Source organism: Salvelinus sp. IW2-2015, linkage group LG33 (genome assembly GCF_002910315.2).
Source record: "Salvelinus sp. IW2-2015 linkage group LG33, ASM291031v2, whole genome shotgun sequence".
Lineage (NCBI taxonomy): Eukaryota > Metazoa > Chordata > Actinopteri > Salmoniformes > Salmonidae > Salvelinus > Salvelinus sp. IW2-2015.
In genome coordinates, this window is record NC_036872.1 from 24,029,475 (window position 1) to 24,047,005 (window position 17,531).

At 43.1% G+C, this 17,531-nt stretch overlaps 1 protein-coding gene across 1 annotated transcript in view; it reads left to right on the forward strand.

Annotated features, from left to right (window-relative positions):
* Positions 1-4,385: 4,385 nt before the first annotated feature.
* The window catches only part of ikbkb (inhibitor of nuclear factor kappa B kinase subunit beta), a 27,170-nt gene continuing 14,024 nt past the window's right edge, over positions 4,386-17,531 (forward strand). Inside the window, 3 exon segments of the mRNA XM_070436901.1 lie at positions 4,386-4,541; positions 5,083-5,202; positions 14,669-14,763. Coding sequence (XP_070293002.1) covers positions 4,476-4,541; positions 5,083-5,202; positions 14,669-14,763 — 281 coding nt within the window. The 5' untranslated portion in view covers positions 4,386-4,475.

Sequence of the window (17,531 nt, forward strand, 5' to 3'; positions counted from 1 at the left end):
TCTATAACGTTCTGACATTGTTCGTCCATATATTTTTATATTGTTAATTCCATTCCTTTACTAGATTTGTGTGTATTGGGTATATGTTGTGTAATTGTTAGATATTACTTGTTAGATATTACTGCACTGTCCGAGCTAAAAGCACCAGCATTTCGCTACACCCGCAATAACATCTGCTAAACACGTGTATGTGACCAATAAAATTCGATTTGAGATCCTGAGGCCCATTGTCGTGCCATTCATCCGCAGCCATCACTTCACGTTTCAGCATGATAATGCAAGTTTCTTTGTCGCAAGGATCTGCACACAATTCCTGGAAGCTGAAAATGTCCCAGTTCTTCCATGGCCTTCATACTCACTAGACATGTCACCCATTGACCAAGCTTTGGAAAATGGCTCATGGATCGAATGTTACGACAGCGTGCTCCATTTCCCTCCTCCCTGGAATCCTCCTCCCCCCCCCCCCCCCTCCCTCTCTGCGGATGACTTCGTCAACCATTTTGAAAAGAAGGTCGACGACATCCGATCCTCGTTTGCTAATTCAACCGACACCGCTGGTTCTGCTCCCACTGTCCTACCTGGTGCTTTGACCTCTTTCTCCCCTCTCTCTCCAGATGAAATCTCGCGTCTTTGTGACGGCGCCGCCCAAACAACCTCCGCTTGACCACTCTATCCCCTCCTCTCTTCTCCGCAGACCATTTCCGGAGACGTTCTCCCTTACCTCACCTCGTCATTCAACTCATCCTTGACGCTGTGCTAGGCGTCCCTTCCGCCTTCAAGAGAGCGAGAGTTGCACCCCTTCTGAAAAAACCTACACTCGATCCCTCTGATGTCAACAACTACAGACCAGTATCCCTTCTTTCTTTTCTCTCCAAAACTCTTGAACGTGCCGTCCTTGGCCAGCTCTCCTGCTATCTCTCTCAGAATGACCTTCTTGATCCAAATCAGTCAGGTTTCAAGCCTAGTCATTCAACTGAGACTGCTCTTCTCTGTGTCACGGAGGCGCCCCGCACTGCTAAAGCTAACTCTCTCTCCTCTGCTCTCATCCTTCTAGACCTATCGGCTGCCTTTGATACTGTGAACCATCAGATCCTCCTCTCCACCTCTCCGAGTTGGGCATCTCCGGCGCGGCCCACGCTTGGATTGCGTCCACCTGACAGGTCGCTCCTACCAGGTGGCGTGGCGAGAATCTGTCTCCGCACACGTCTCTCACACACTGGTGTCCCCAGGCTCTGTTCTAGGCCTCTCCATTCTCGCTATACACCAAGTCACTTGGCTCTGTCATATCCTCACATGGTCTCTCCTATCATTGCTATGCAGACGACACACAATTAATCTTCCCTTTCCCCTTCTGATAACCAGGTGGCGAATCGCATCTCTGCATGTCTGGCAGACATATCAGTGTGGATGACGGATCACCACCTCAAGCTGAACTCGGCAACGGAGCTGCCTTCCTCCCGGGAAGGACTGCCCGTTCCATGATCTCGCCATCACGGTTGACAAACTCCATTGTGTCCTCCTCCCAGAGCGCTAGAACCTTGGCGTGATCCTGGACACACACCCTGCGTCTCTCAACCAACATCACCTACCTCGTCCTGTAGGTTCATGCTCTACAACATTCGCAGAGTACGACCCTGCCTCACACAGGAAGCGGCGCAGGTCCTAATCCAGGCACTGTCATCTCCCGCTGGATTACTGCAACTCGCTGTTGGCTGGGCTCCCTGCCTGTGCGATTAACCCCTACAACTCATCCAGAACGCCGCAGCCCGTCTGGTGTTCAACCTTCCCAAGTTCTCTCACGTCACCCCGCTCCTCCGCTCTCTCCACTGGCTTCCAGTTGAAGCTCGCATCGCTACAAGACCATGGTGCTTGCCTACGGAGCTGTGAGGGGAACGGCACTCCGTACCTTCAGGCTCTGATCAGGCCCTACATCCAAAAGGGCACTGCGTTCATCCACCTCTGGCCTGCTCGCCCTCCCTACCTCTGAGGAAGTACAGCTCCCGCTAGCCCAGTCAAAACTGTTCGCTGCTCTGGCACCCCAATGGTGGAACAAACTCCCCCACGCGCCAGGTCAGCGGAATCAATCACCACCTTCCGGAGACACCTGAAACCCCACCTCTTTAAGGAATACCTAGGATAGGATAAAGTAATCCTTCTAACCCCCCCCCCCCCCCTTAGAGTTAGATGCACTATTGTAAAGTGGTTGTTCCACTGGACATCATAAGGTGAATGCAGCCAAAATTGTAAAGTCGGCTCTGGATAAGAGCGTCTGCTAAATGACTTAAATGTAAATGTAAATGTAAATATCCAGAAACTTCACACAGCCATTGAAGAGGAGTGGGACAACATTCCACAGGCCACAATCAACAGCCTGATCAACTCTATGCGAAGGAGATGTCGTGCTGCACACCAGATACTGGCTGGTTTTCTGATCCACGTCGCTACCTCTTTTTAAGGTATCTGTGATCCACAGATGCATATCTGTATTACCAGTCATGTGAAATCCATAGATAAGGGCCTAATGAATTTATTTCAATTGACTGATTTCCTTAAATGAACTATAACTCAGTAAAATCTTTGAAATTGTTGAATGTTGCGTTTATATACGATTATATGGTGACCAGTGGCGGACTTACCATTAGGCAGAAGGGGAAATCGCCTCAGGCCTCACATCATCAAGGGGCCTCATGAGCTGGGCATAATAAAATAATAATAATAGTAATCTTTTTTTTAAATACACTACATGACCAAAAGTATGTGAACACCATCGAACATCTAATTCCAAAATCATGGACATTAATATGGAGTTGGTCACCCCTTTGCTGCGATAACAGCCTCCACTCTTCTAAGAAGGCTTTCCACTATATGTTGGAACATTTCTGTGGGGACTTGCTTCCATTCAGCCACAAGAGCATTAGTGAGGTCAGGCACTGATGTTGGGCGACTAGGCCTGGCTCGCAGTCGGTGTTCCAATTCATGTCAAAGGTGTTCGATTTGGTTGAGGTCAGGGCTCTGTGCAGGCCAGTCAAGTTCTTTCACACCGATCTCGACAAACCATTTCTGTATGGACCTCGCCTTTGTGCACAGGGGCATTGTCATGCTGAAACCGGAAAGGGCCTTCCCCAAACTGTTGCCACAAAGTTGGAAGCACAGAATCATCTAGAATGTTATTGTATGCTGTAGGGTTAACATTTCCATTCACTGGAACTAAGGGGCCTATCCCGACCATGAAGAATAGCCCCAGACCATTATTCCTCTTCCACCAAACTTTATAGTTGGCACTATGCATTGGGGCAGTACCGTTCTCCTGACATCCGCCAAACCCAGATTCATCCGRCGGACTGCCAGATGGTGAAGAGTGATTCATCCCTCCAGAGAACGCGTTTCCACTGCTTCAGAGTCCAATGGCTGCGAAATTTACGCCACTCCAGCCAACGCTTGCCATTGCGCATGGAAATCTTAGGCTTGTGTGCGGCTGCTCGGCCATGGAAACCCATTTCATGAAGCTCCCGACAAACAGTTATTGTGCTGACATTGCTTCCAGGGGCAGTTTGAAACTCGGGAGTGAGTGTTGCAACCGAGGAAAGGCGATTTTTACACGCTATGTGCTTCAGCCCTCGGCAGTCCCATTCTGTGAGCTTGTGTGGCCTACCACTGAGACGATGTTACTCCTAGATTTTTCCACCTCAGAATAACAACACTTACAGTTGACTGGGGCAGCTAGCAGGGCAAACATTTTACTAACTGACTTGCTGGAAAGGTGGCATCCTATGACGGTGCCACGTTGAAAGTTACCGAGCTCTTCAGTCAGGCCATTCTACTGCCAGTGTTTGTCAGCAACGGGTGTGGCTGCAATAGCCAAATCCACTCATTTGAATGGGTGTCCACATACTTTTGGCCATGTAGTGTATAATTTATCAGTTTGAAGCCCCCCCATACTCCACTAGAGTGAGCAGACCTCTTGTAGGGTCATGGCTAGAAGGGATCCAGCTTTTGTCAAATTAACTTCAGATTTGAATTTTTGTAGCAGGTTATGATAATTGCGTTAAGGTTAGGAAAAGGTTTAAATGCAAAACATTTCAACTCTTCACGACAAATCTGGATCTCTTCCCTCGTTTAATGTAACGTTAGCAGCCTATCATTTTCTTATGAGAACAGCTATTGGCACATCTGGCACATTATCTCTTTAGATATCCTACTCCAAACTAAGACAGCAGTAGTCACAGATTCTCCATTGGAGACACTGACAGAGATTATGAACCTAGCTACTGTATCCATGTATCAGGCATTGAACTATATCAGCAGTACCAGTCTACAGACCAAGAATACGCTATGCTCTTTGTGGGCGGATCGACCCCGCGTTCAGGTTTACAGGAAATATGACTTTCAGGAAGTAGACTTTGAGAAAAAAATTTGTCGCCAGCTACAGTAGTAAATCGAGAGAAAGTGAAGGTTACTTTCATGAACAAAAGTGTATGCTAGGTAGCTGCGTATATCATTATAAAACGAACGTTTTTCGTTGGCCAAAGTCTACTTTTCAGGTAGGACAAATTTTACAGTCACTACTCACGAGCGAAAGGTGAGAGGTGCTCGCGGTAGTTGTGCTACATTACAGTAGCATCGGGGAAGCTTAATACCASCTGTAATCTTCTATAATAAGTGGAAAACAACTACTAAGCGTGTAAAGTTTATAAACACAATATAAGCATACTTTTATTTTGTATAAATCGAAACACAAACTATCCGCATGATACTGCTGTGCTGCTGCTTTAAAAATAATAAATTTGATGTTCTCCTGTAGCCTGCTGACAATCACTCTTGTCATTTCAGTGTTTATATAATGTAGTCTATTATGTATTCAGACAGAACAGCACTGGATGTTGAGCTAATAACACTGTCATTATAGGGCAAGTAGTAGTAGTTACTTGTTACCATATATTTTGAAATCGTTGCGGCTCTGCTTGCTACTACCTTCAGTGCCTCAATGGTCCAGACATGCGTTAGTTAGGCCTGTACACACAGGCTAATAATGCTGTAGTAAAAAAAAAATCAGATCCTGTGTTGTTGTGTGGCTGAGGTCAGGACTATCTGAGGACCATGAGTCGCGTTCCCCTGCAGCAGCAGCAGAGCTGTGGCTCCTGGGAGCTGAAGGAACGCCTGGGGACCGGTGGCTTCGGGAATGTCACCCGATGGCAGAACAAGGTGCATAACTTTAACAGTAGCACACCATTCATGTGTGTATTTTGTTACCTATAACTTTTACCATATTTTGTGTGTTTGCAAAAGTGCTATGCTATCATGTATGAGCATCCTCAGTGGTGGCATTTTTTATGTTTCATACTGTCATCAGATAGCTTACAACCTATGCTGCTGCATGCCTAGCAGAACCTATGGAGGCTCCCACATTAATATTTGATGTAATATTAAATTCCCTCATCATGAATGCTTTAAATGTAACTTACAGGAAATACACTCAGCTTTATCCTGTCACCTGGCCCATAGAACTCTGCATCTTCCCTGGCCTATGACATCACACCTAGTCACAGGATGAGAGGGACATAGATGTACATTATTATAGCTACACCATTGGAACTTGTCCACACCCATTTAGTTAGCTCTTGCTGTCCTCTATCTGTGCACTGTCTATCTGTCTTTATGTCTGTATGCACCACTTCGTTTACTGGAAATGCTGCTCAGTGTTGTCTCAGGTGAATTCAGCTGAAAGGGCACAGTGGTAGTACTATGTGGACCCCTACCAACAATGGAGGTCAGTGGTAATGACAGTTAGCATTGTGTCAAATCCTCTTGCTGGCTGGTACTTTACACGCTTCATTGTCATAGATGTATGACCCCATCAGAGTTATGAAAAGGATGTTAATGTATTAAGAGCTTTAGACCTTTGTTCTCTCTGATTCCTAAATGGTCCTTTATGTAACGTCTTTATTCAGATAGATTCAATGACCTTCCTCTCTCTGTGGTCCCTGAGGCTCTCATGCTTTGGCCTTTCAGCCACCTGTCAGTCTCTAGTCTCTACTGCCTATTGTAGTCCAGAACTGCTCACTCCACTCCTGGAGAACAATGTCTGTGTGCTGGCTGGCTTTTGTCCCTGCCTAYGGCTTGATCCCTTTTTCCAGGGACTGATCCCACTGTCTGTAGAACATTCACCCACCCTGTAACCAAGCAGGGTAGTCGCCAGATAGCTAGAAAGGACACCAAACATCAGAACTGAAAGTGCAAGTAGGCTACATGATCAATGTCCTTAATCAAAGGTAAGGGGCAAGGRAGGGTTGGTGATTTATGGTAAAAATGCATTTGTGGTTAGAAAGCACAGCCCTTCGTCTTTTGCAGAAAGGCCAGATGGTAACAACGRCATGTACAGGTAACCATCAGTGCTACTTCCACGTACACTACATGACCAAAAGTATGTGGACATCTGCTCGTCGAACATCTCATTCCAAAATCATGGGCATTAATATAGAGATGGTCCCCCTTTTGCTGCTATAACAGCCTCCTCAGACACTGCAACATGTGTCTCTCCACCGAGTCTTAACGATTTACTCCCATATTCTATGACTGGTCTCTCTTTTCCATCACCATGTCAAATGATCCTGGTATCATTACRAGACCAACGTCCAACAACATATGGAATAGCTGTTTCTCCTTAGATGTTTCCTGTAACCTSTRTAAATGTAATACTTTTTTTCTGTAGCAAATGTAGTCAATGTCTCAGCGTAAGGAATCAGTGATCCTTTCCAGTAATCTAATKATTTCAACCTGTTGCATTAATTTAGTAAAAATATAAACCTGTTGTTTAACAAATCTAGAATCTTTAAAAAGTTGGTGCTGTCTCGTCAGCGTAATAGTCAAAACTAACCTGAAATCCACTTTAATGACTGGACACTGTTCCATGTAATGGAAACAGATTGTAATGTTAGAATACATTAACTTTCTGCTCAAATTCACTGGTACTACCTAAACTATCAAACCCAGCAACAGTAATCAGAAATTATCACAGAACGTTTCCGATTGAACTATTCAGACCTCTACTGCAAATGTCCCACTGAATCCTTACAGCCGACATAGCCCAGCGAGCACTACTAACTCTTCTATTCTTACCAGTAGGAAAAAAATATAACTCTTTCTCAAACAACATTTTACGCTTACCTCTATCGTAAGGATAGAAACAAACTTGACAATTATCTCTTCTCTTTCGGTTTCCTACTTATGAAATGTCCAAGACTTTAAAAGTAACATGTAATGCGCCGCATTTATAAAGTACATCAGTCAATCCATAAGAAAAATAACTAATTTCAGAATATCAGATCCTTTTCCTGCCCACAACTTCAGTTCATTGCAGTTGTATCCTGCAATAAGTAATATCCATGTTTAGATTTAAATTATGTTCATGGTCACAGCTCTATCGCAATTACCTATCCACTATTATTAGAATTCATTAGATGTAGGTAACTGTCCCTTATTTGATTCAGTTATTTAAATACGACTCCATTTAGGCAACAGACAATGTATTACTGTCAGGGTTGTGTGCAGAGATGTAGCGGAGTCAAGCGCAGGACACAGGTGTTGAGCAAAACAACGGCGTTTGCTKAAAAAATAAGCAAAYATTCCTCAATGGGAATATAACAAACACACAAGCACTAACAACAACCACTAACGAAACAAACAATCACGGACAGAACAGAAATGAATGCCAGAGGGTTAAATAGGGAACATGATAGGGGAATTGAAACCAGGTGTGTGTAATACAGACAAAACAAAACGAAACTGAAAAATGGATCGGTGGTGACTAGAAAGCCGGTGACATCGACCGCCGAACACCACCCGAACAAGGAGAAGGGCCGACTTCGGCGGAAGTTGTGACAATTACATCGAAATCGCCTCGCCATTTATATTGAATAAATTAGCCGTTCAATTTGAACTAAGCACACAGTTAAAACTTTCAGTTTATATCTTAAACAAACACTGGCGGCAGTATCTTTCCAGGCAAAACATACCAATACTTGAATTACAATCAGAAACCCATATTTTAGGCAATATCATAGACCCAATGCTATTGAAATTATGAAGAAATCCCGCAAATAACCCAATTACAATGGTTTGTTGTCTTAACATCTGGCACATAATAAGACAATTCCCATAAAAAGTCCTCCTCCYCAGAGATTCTCACATGCGCAAAAGGAATAGATTAGCAGTCAACGAGTTAAATCGACATTCCTTGACTTAAAACCAGATCTTGCTCCTTGTAATAAATGCAGATTATCTTTTCTCAAGCAACATATTTCAATTATTTTACTACATCACATTAGCTCCGCAATGATACTTAGTTTGATGGAAACCCTAGGCTTTGTACAACGTTATAAGTTACTTCGAGATTCCAACTTAATTCGCTCTAAAAAGGTTTATTCCATAAATATGGCAACTCCTCTCATACTACCTTATGGGCAGTTTTATTTTAAATGTAGTACCCTGTTGGGGTTCGTTCCTTGTTCCTTGTCAATCATTGGCTCATTGGTGAAATTATCATTCAGACAATATCTTTAATTAAATAATTCAAAAACCTTTATGAATGCAATTGCAGACAGAAGTTGACAACAGGAACATAGCACGCATGTTTCTGAGTAAGTTCTGCAAAATAGGAAAAGTCCCACGTTATTTTATTAAGCCTGAAGTCCAGCCCTAGTGATGTCACTGCATACGTCATTACCTTCTACTCAACAGACCAAGCCCATGCATACACAGCTATACAAACTTGCAAGAGAGATACAATAGTTCCAGTGTTTTCTAAGGGCTAACCAGTAAATGTCCACTCCCCAAGCTGATTTATAGTGGAATGTCTGACTAGTCTCTTATCTCTTACACTCCCCTGCAGGGTTCTGTCTCAGTCACACATTTCTCAGACCGTTTCCTTATAAGAGGCAGAGACTAGAAAATAAACTGTGGAACAATATTAAACCTCTATAATGAATATATATATTGATAATCTGTAGTCTAGGACCCTATACATGTAAGGAGAGATGGTTCTTATAACCCCTCCCCTTCTATTAATACAACATACGCATAATCAATTATTATAATACATCAAACATTTGGTACAGCCCCTATCATGACCCCAAGGTGAACCCCCGACAACCCGTACAGAGAATAATCCAATAAGCGTTTTATAGTTACATAGTTAACCAAAAGTGGACACACTCCAATCAGTTTCTGAGACAATTGCCCAGACTTTGTAGACAGTTGAATAATGCTTAAACCTCATCTTTATCAAATAATCCATTAAAGGGACCAATTCAAAACCTACGTACGTCTACATATGGGTTGTTTAAGTTGCATCTCATTATATTCCCAGTATTACTTTATCAAATCTCCAGTAATCGATTATACACACATACAATTCATCATATTTTCATATCTTCACAAAATCCATATAAAATGTAAGAAAATCTTAGGTACTCACATCAACCATTCCATTTGCGTTTTCAAGGACTCTCCACAGCTACGAAGCAGCTCTCCAAGCAAACTCCCAGCGGAACCCCAAAAAATGTACATTTGTTTCCTGTACAATAACCGGCCCGTCATGGAATCCTCAACGGTTCTCTGACCTCCCAGAAACCACGGCAAAGTCTAGGCTCCCAGAAACTATAGACTTGCTGCTAACGTCCCTCTCTCAATACCGCCCGAGATATTCTATGATGGGCAGTGATGGACGGAACCCCAAAATAACATTATATGAACATTTATTAACCAAATTTTAATCATCTTATTATGCAAATGTTTATATCTTATTTACCCACTCACACAACTCTCATATCACATTCACACAGTACTGTTCACAAACACACATAATAAATATTTGTATAACCTGCAGGAATATTTTCTTACTTCTATAGGTGGATTTAGTTTATAGCTTTCACATATGTACCTAACTATTTTAAACCATTGCATATCATTAACTTATCTACTAATTATTATTTATCTCAGGCTCACACAGAGCCTTCATGATCAACCACACATGATTGATGAAATGCTCACACAGAACATTACTAAATAACCATCCACACAGGATTGGTCAGACCACTCACACAGAATTGGTCAGATGTCCACACAAAACATCATTGAAAGGTTACCCACACAGAGTCAACCTATTGCACTCACACAGAACACTTCTACAAAGATTATCCACACAGGATTTCAAACCCTGACTATATGAACAGGGAAACCTATACCATTATCAAAAGATCGCCTAATTAGTGGTCCCAAAACTGGGTGTTGTATCCACACTGGGATATCGCCTACTGCGATTACTATGGTATAGGTTATCTTCCATCTATCCAAATGTGCAAAACAACCTACAGAGTACCCATGTCTCCTATCTAACTTTTTAACACGGTCCCAGAAATCCTATCTTACCTGGGTATTTTCTAAGTACCAGGAATATCAAAAACACAAACAATTACACCCAACAATAGCAACCCAGGGCATACCTGTTTGCCTCATTTAACAAAACATTTTATCAAWTACATACACGTTAAAATGTGAAATTCACCAAAGTCAGATGCCTCGCAAGGCGTCACCTGCACTCTCGTTCTTCGTTCAATACATTAACCTCACCAGTCCTACTGTGATCAAGCCATTACCACGGATCTGGACTTTTGGTAGCCCGCAACTGGCTAATTAACAATCATGTCCAAGGATACCTCACTTAAGAACACTTTCATCAACTCAACTCAGTCCTTTTAGTTACCCCAGCTGTGGCCCTCTTAAGGAAGACCTCGCTCTGAGGGGCATAGGGGCATTTGTTATTTTTTATATTGTTTTTCTTATCTTTTCATCACTTAAACGTTCAGTTAATGTCTAATTAGTACTATTAATTCTGTGCACTTTCAAGTTCAATTATTGAAAGAAACCAGTCTCATCCTTAATTCAATTCTGTTCGAGATGATGTATCCATTCAYCTGACGCTCCCAGCCAGGTGGGGATCCGATCTGCTCCAAATAGTGGAGAGTGGCTTTCCCCTGGTTGCATCTAATGCCAAAATTGTGGTGGAGTTATTGTAAAAAAAGGAGAGACTTCTAGATTTCTTCAAAACAATCAAACTTTATTATTTAATTAGTGCAGTAATGGAGCTGGTCGGTAACCACCCCTAGAGGTGATCACTGAGAACTCAACAAGCTGGTTTGAGCCATAGCATTTTATAGCAAAGTCCATCCTCCTTCAGTCTACATGAGAAACAACAGATGTATGGAATGGGTCACAAGGTTAAGATTTGTATGAAAGATACTTATAATTCACAGCAGACAGTATCTCATTGTGTAGAGACCAGCGTCTGGCTCTGGAGTCATCTCTCCCTGGTACCTTATAGAACAGAAACATTAACTCATGCTCTGGAATGCGGTATCACCCAAAGACATCGTAAATCTTCTAGAGGCCCATCCTCAGTAGAACACACACAGATGAGTGTTCTAACAACCCCTTATTCTGTTGCATAAAACAACCATTTGATGCAATAAAGCATTATAACATAATCTTGTAATTTCCACCGTACTTTCCACTAGATGTTGGAACATTGCTGCAGGGACTTGCTTTCATTCAGCCACAAGAGCATTAGTGAGGTCGGGCACTGATGTTGGGCAATTAGGCCTGGCTCGCAGTCGGCTTTCCAGTTCATCCCAAAGGTGTTCGATGGGGTTGAGGTCAGGGCTCTGTGCAGGCCAGTCAAGTTCTTCCACACTGATCTCGACAAACCATTTCTGTATGGACCTCGCCTTTGTGCACAGAGGCATTGTTATGCTAAAACAGGAAAGGGCCTTCCCCAAACTGTTGCCACAAAGTTTGAAGCACTGAATTGTATAGAATGTCATTGTATGCTGTAGCGTTAAGATTTCCTTTCACTAGAACTAAGGGGCCTAGCCCAAACCATGAAAAACGGCCCCAGACCATTATTCCTCCTCCACCAAACTTTATAGTTGGCACTATGCATTCGGGCAGTAGCGTTCTCTTGGCCTCCATCAATCRCAGATTTGTCCGTCAGACTGCCAGATGGTGAAGCGTGATTCATCACTCCAGAGAACGTGTTTCCAAGCTTTACACCACTCCAGCAGACGCTTGGCATTGCGCATGATGATCTTAGGCTTGTGTGCAGCTGCTCGGCCATGGAAACCCATTTCATGAAGCACCTGACGAACAGTTCTGGTGCTGACGTTGCTTCCAGAGTTAGTGAGTGTTGCAAATGAGGACAGACGCGTTACATGCTTCAGCACTCTGGGGTCCCATTCTGTGAGCTTGTGTGGCCTACCACTTTGCGGCTGAGCCGTTGTTGCTCCAATACGTTTCCAGATCACAATAACAGCACTTACAGTTGACCAGGGCAGCTCTAGCAGGGCAAAAATTTGATGTACTGACTTGTTGGAAAGGTGGCATCCTATGACAGTGCCACGTTGAAAGTCACTGAGCTCTTCAGTAAAGCCATTCTACTGCCAATGTTTGTCTATGGAGATTGCATAGCTTTGTCCTCAATTTTATACACCTGTCAGCAACGGGTGGGTTTGAAATAGCCAAATCCACTAATTTGAGGGGGTGTTCACATACTTTTGTATATATAGTGTAACTTCGGTCTGTCGTAGGAAGTGGAGGGACGGGCATGATGGGCTATGGCATTGTGTTAATGAGACTTCCTCTGCTACTTTCTGAATCACTGGTGATGATTCTATCCGTTTCTTCCTGGATTGTTCAGGATACCATCATAATACCCAAAATAAATGATAAGCTGGTCATACAGCTCATTATGTTTTGCCCAGAGTTGAAGTGTTACAGTGAAAAAGTATGTGAACCCTTCGGAATTATCTGGATTTCTGCATAAATTGGTCATCAAATTTGATCTGATCTTCATCTAAGTCACAACAATAGACACACATAGTGTGCTTAAATTAATAACACACAAATTATTGTATTTTTCTTGTCTCTATAGAATACATCATTTAAACATTCACAGTGTAGGTTGGGAAAAGTATGTGAACCCCTAGGCTAATGACTTCTCCAAAAGCTAATTGGAGTCAGCTAACTTGTCCAATCAATGAGACGAGACTGGAGATGTTGATTAGAGCTGCCTTGCCCTAAAAAAAAAAACTCACAAAATTTGAGTTTGCTATTCACAAGAAGCATTTTTCTGATGTCGATCCATGCCTCGAACAAAAGAGATCTCAGAAGACCTAAGATTAAGAATTGTTAACTTGCATATAGCTGGAAAGGGTTACAAAGTATCTCTAAAAGCCTTGATGTTCATCAGTCCACGGTAAGACAAATAGTCTATAAATGGAGAAAGTTCAGCACTGTTGCTACTCTCCCTAGGAGTGGCCGTCCTGCAAAGACGACTGCAAGWGCACAGCACAGAATGCTCAATGAGGTTAAGAAGAATCCTAGAGTGTCAGCTAAAGACTTACAGAAATATCTGGAACATGCTAACATCTCTGTTGATGAGTCTACGATACGTAAAACACTAAACAAGAATGGTGTTCATGGGAGGACAGCACAGAAGAAGCCACTGCTGTCCAAAAAAAACATTGCTGCACATCTGAAGTTTGCAAAAGTGCACCTGGATGTTTGACAGCGCTACTGGCAAAATATTCTGTGGACAGATGAAACTACAGTTGAGTTGTTTGGAAGGAACACACAACACTATGTGTAGAGAAAAAAAAGGCACAGCACACCAACATCAAAACCTCATCCCAACTGTAAAGTATGGTGGAGGGAGCATCATGGTTTGGAGCTGCTTTGCTGCCTCAGYGCCTGGACAGCTTGCTATCATCGACGGAAAAATGAATTCCCAAGTTCATCAAGACATTTTGCAGGAGAATGTTAGGCTATCTGTCCACCAGTTGAAGCTCAACAATAGTTGGGTGATGCAACAGGACAATGACCAAAACACAGAAGTAAACCAACAACAGAATGGCTTAAACAGAAGAAAATACGCCTTCTGGAGTGGCCAAGTCAGAGTCCTGACCTCAACCCGATTGAGATGCTGTGGCATGACCTCAAGAGAGCAGTTCACACCAGACATCCCAAGAATATTGCTTAACTGAAACAGTTTTGTAAAGAGGAATGGTCCAAAATTCCTCCTGACCGTTGTGCAGGTCTGATCCGCAACTACAGAAAACATTTGGTTGAGGTTATTGCTGCCAAAGGTGGATCAACCAGTTATTAAATCCAAGGGTTCACATACCTTTTCCACCCTGCACTGTGAATGTTTACATGGTGTGTTCAATAAAGACATGAAAACGTATAATTGTTTGTGTGTTATTAGTTTAAGCAGACTGTGTTTGTCTATTGTTATTGACCTAGATGAAGATCAGGAAATTTATGACCAGTTTATGCAGAATTCCAGGTATTTCCAAAGGGTTCACATACTTTTTCTTGCCACTGAAATTGATTAATGTGGCTATTATACTTCAGACAGGCTTTACGCTGCCTTTTATGCTTTATGTTGTGTCAGGCCTGTCTCTTTCTGTGTACTGTGTGTATGTATTGTAACAGCATTGTGTGTGTGTTGTGTGTGTGTTGTGTTGGATGTGTGTGGTGTGTGTTGTGGGTGTGGTGTGTTGTGGTGTGTGTGTGTGTGTGTGTGTGTGTCTAATCCTACCTGTGTGTTGTTGTGTAGGACACAGAGGAGCAGATAGCCATTAAGCAGTGTCGTCAGGAGCTGAGTGAGAGGAACAGAGAGCGCTGGTGTCTGGAGATACAGATCATGAAGAGGTGAGAGTCTACGAAAATGTTTTCTTATTATTTACCAATCTTAAGGGACTTGCATGGTGCGAGCAGTATGGCAATGGGTCCACTTAGCTTTACAGTGGGTTTAGGTATAGCTGTAGACCAATCCATTTGGGTCATATCTGCCAACTCAACAGGGGAAGGGATATGGATGACTATGTAGTACAGTAAAACAGGAGGTTGGCAGTGTGAATCCAACAAAATAGGCTTATTACCAAATCACCAATTGGGATTACGTTACGTTAATCCCACTTGAGCCTATTTTACTCACAGCATCACTCAATATTACTCAGCATCACTCATACGCTGTTGCTACTCTGTTTATTATATATCCTGATTGCCTAGTCACTTTTACCCCTGCCCACATGTACATGTTGTATTCCCTCAATTACCTCATACCCCTGCACATTGACTCGGTACTGGTACTCCTTGTACAGTGCATTCGGAAAGTATTCAGACCCCTTTAGTTTTTCTACAGTTTGTTACGTTACAGCCTTATTCAAAAATTGATTCAATTGTTTTTTTCCCTCATCAATCTACACACAATAGCCCATAATGACAAAGCAAAAACAGTTTTTTAGACATTTTTGTCAATTTGTTTAAAAAAAATGTTTTTTTAAAGAAATATCACATTTACATAAGTATTGAGACTCTTTATTCAGTACTTTGTTGAAGGGACCTTTGGCAGTGATTAAAGCCTCGAGTCTTCTTGGGTATGACGCTACAAGCTTGGCACACCTGTATTTGGGGAGTTTCTTCCATACTTCTCTGCAGATCCTCTCAAGCTCTGTCAGGTTGGATGGGGAGCGTCGCTGCACAGCTATTTTCAGGTTCCAGAGATGTTCGACCGGGTTCAAGTCCGGGCTCTGGCTGGGCCACTCAAGGACATTCAGAGACTTGTCCCAAAGCCACTCCTGCGTTGTCTTAGCTGTGTGCTTAGGGTCGTTGTCCTGTTGGAAAGTGAACTTTCGCCCCAGTCTGAGGTCCTGAGCGCTCTGGAGCAGGTTTTCATCAAGGATCTCTCTGTACTTTCTCTGTATCTTTCCCTCGATCCTGACTAGTCTCCCAGTCCCTGCCGCTGAAAAACATCCCCACAGCATGATGCTGCCACCACCATGCTTCACTGTAGGGATGGTGCCAGGTTTCCTCCAGATGTGACGCTTCGTTTCATCAGACCAAAGAATCTTGTTTCTCATGGTCTGAGAGTCCTTTAGGGGCATTTTGGCAAACTCCAAGCGGGCTGTGATGTGCCTTTTACTGAGGAGTGGCTTCCATCTGGCCACTACCATAAAGGCCTAATTGGTGGAGTGCTGCAGAGATGGTTGTCCTTCTGGAAGGTTCTCCCATCTCCACGTAGGAACTCTAGAGCTCTGTCAGAGTGACCATCGGGTTCTTGGTCACCATCCTGACCAAGGCCCTTCTCCCCCAATTACTCTGTGTGGCCGAGTGGCCAGCTCTAGGAAGAGCCATGGTGGTTCCAAACTTCTTCCATTTAAGAATGATGGAGGCCACTGTGTTCTTGGGGACCTTCAATGCCGCAGAAATGTTTTGGTTCCTTTCCCCAGATCTGATTTGATAAATTTGGCAAAAAAAAATTAAAATCTGTTTTCACTTTGTCATTATGGGGTATTGTGTGTAGATTGATGAGGGGAAAATAGAATAAGGCTGTCAAGTAACAAAATGTGGAAAAAGTCAAGGGGTCTGAATACTTTCCAAATGCACTGTATACAGCCTCATTATTGTGTTACTATCTCCTTTTTTATTTACAAAATATTTTTCTTACTTTTTAACTCTGCGTTGTTGGGAACGGGTTCGTACGTAAGCATTTCACTGTAAAGTCTTCACCAGTTGTATTTGGCGCATTTTATTTGATTTCTTTGTAAGGAACATTCAGGGAGATTTTTCACAATGCCTATTTGCTTTGTTCTCTCTGCTATTAACATCCTGCCGCAACTTCCCTTCTGTTGTAGAGACAGGCCACATAAGAAGTCACAGGCACATTCCATGACACTGACACTTGTTATGTCCCCTAATTTGTTTTGCAGTCCACATTGGGGCAAGTAAAATACTACGATGAAACCATTTTTTTATTGCGCTGTAGTAAAAATGACCAATGACATTAAAAAGACATGAAAGCTGGGTCTATTTCAGTCTGTGGGTTCTGTGTTGGTCATTTGGCCTCGGATAGGTAGTGTTCCACCAACTCAGCTTTGCTGTGATGCCAGTGGTACTCCTGTTGGTGAGTGGCACTGTGTGTGGGGGTGTGACGATTATGTCTTGGTGTCAGATGGGGTGTGAAGGGGGGGCAAATTCTTGGTGTCAAGTTGGGTGTGGGTGTGGAGAGGTAATTTGTCAGTGTGTGTACTTTAGTATGTATGTGTGAGAGAGAATGGGTGTGAGGATTTCTTGTTATCAGGTCATGCTTTAACGAGTGTGTTGTTGTCAGACAGACGTGGTCTCAAACACAACCCTCTCTTGCACCCATGCACTGCTAAGCCACACACACACACCGTCCTAGCTTTGCCCATGCAGAGTTTAAACCCAGGTTGCCAAGAATCGTATCAATGTAATAACATCAGATTTTCAGCCAAGGTCAACTGAAGCCCTTAAATGTTGAGTCAAAGTCAGTTCAGCCAAGGTCAACTGAAGCCCTTAAATGTTGAGTCAAAGTCAGCTTCAGCTTCAGGTTTTTGTGTGTGTGTGTGTGTGTGTGTGTGTGTGTGTGTGTGTGTGTGTGTGTGTGTGTGTGTGTG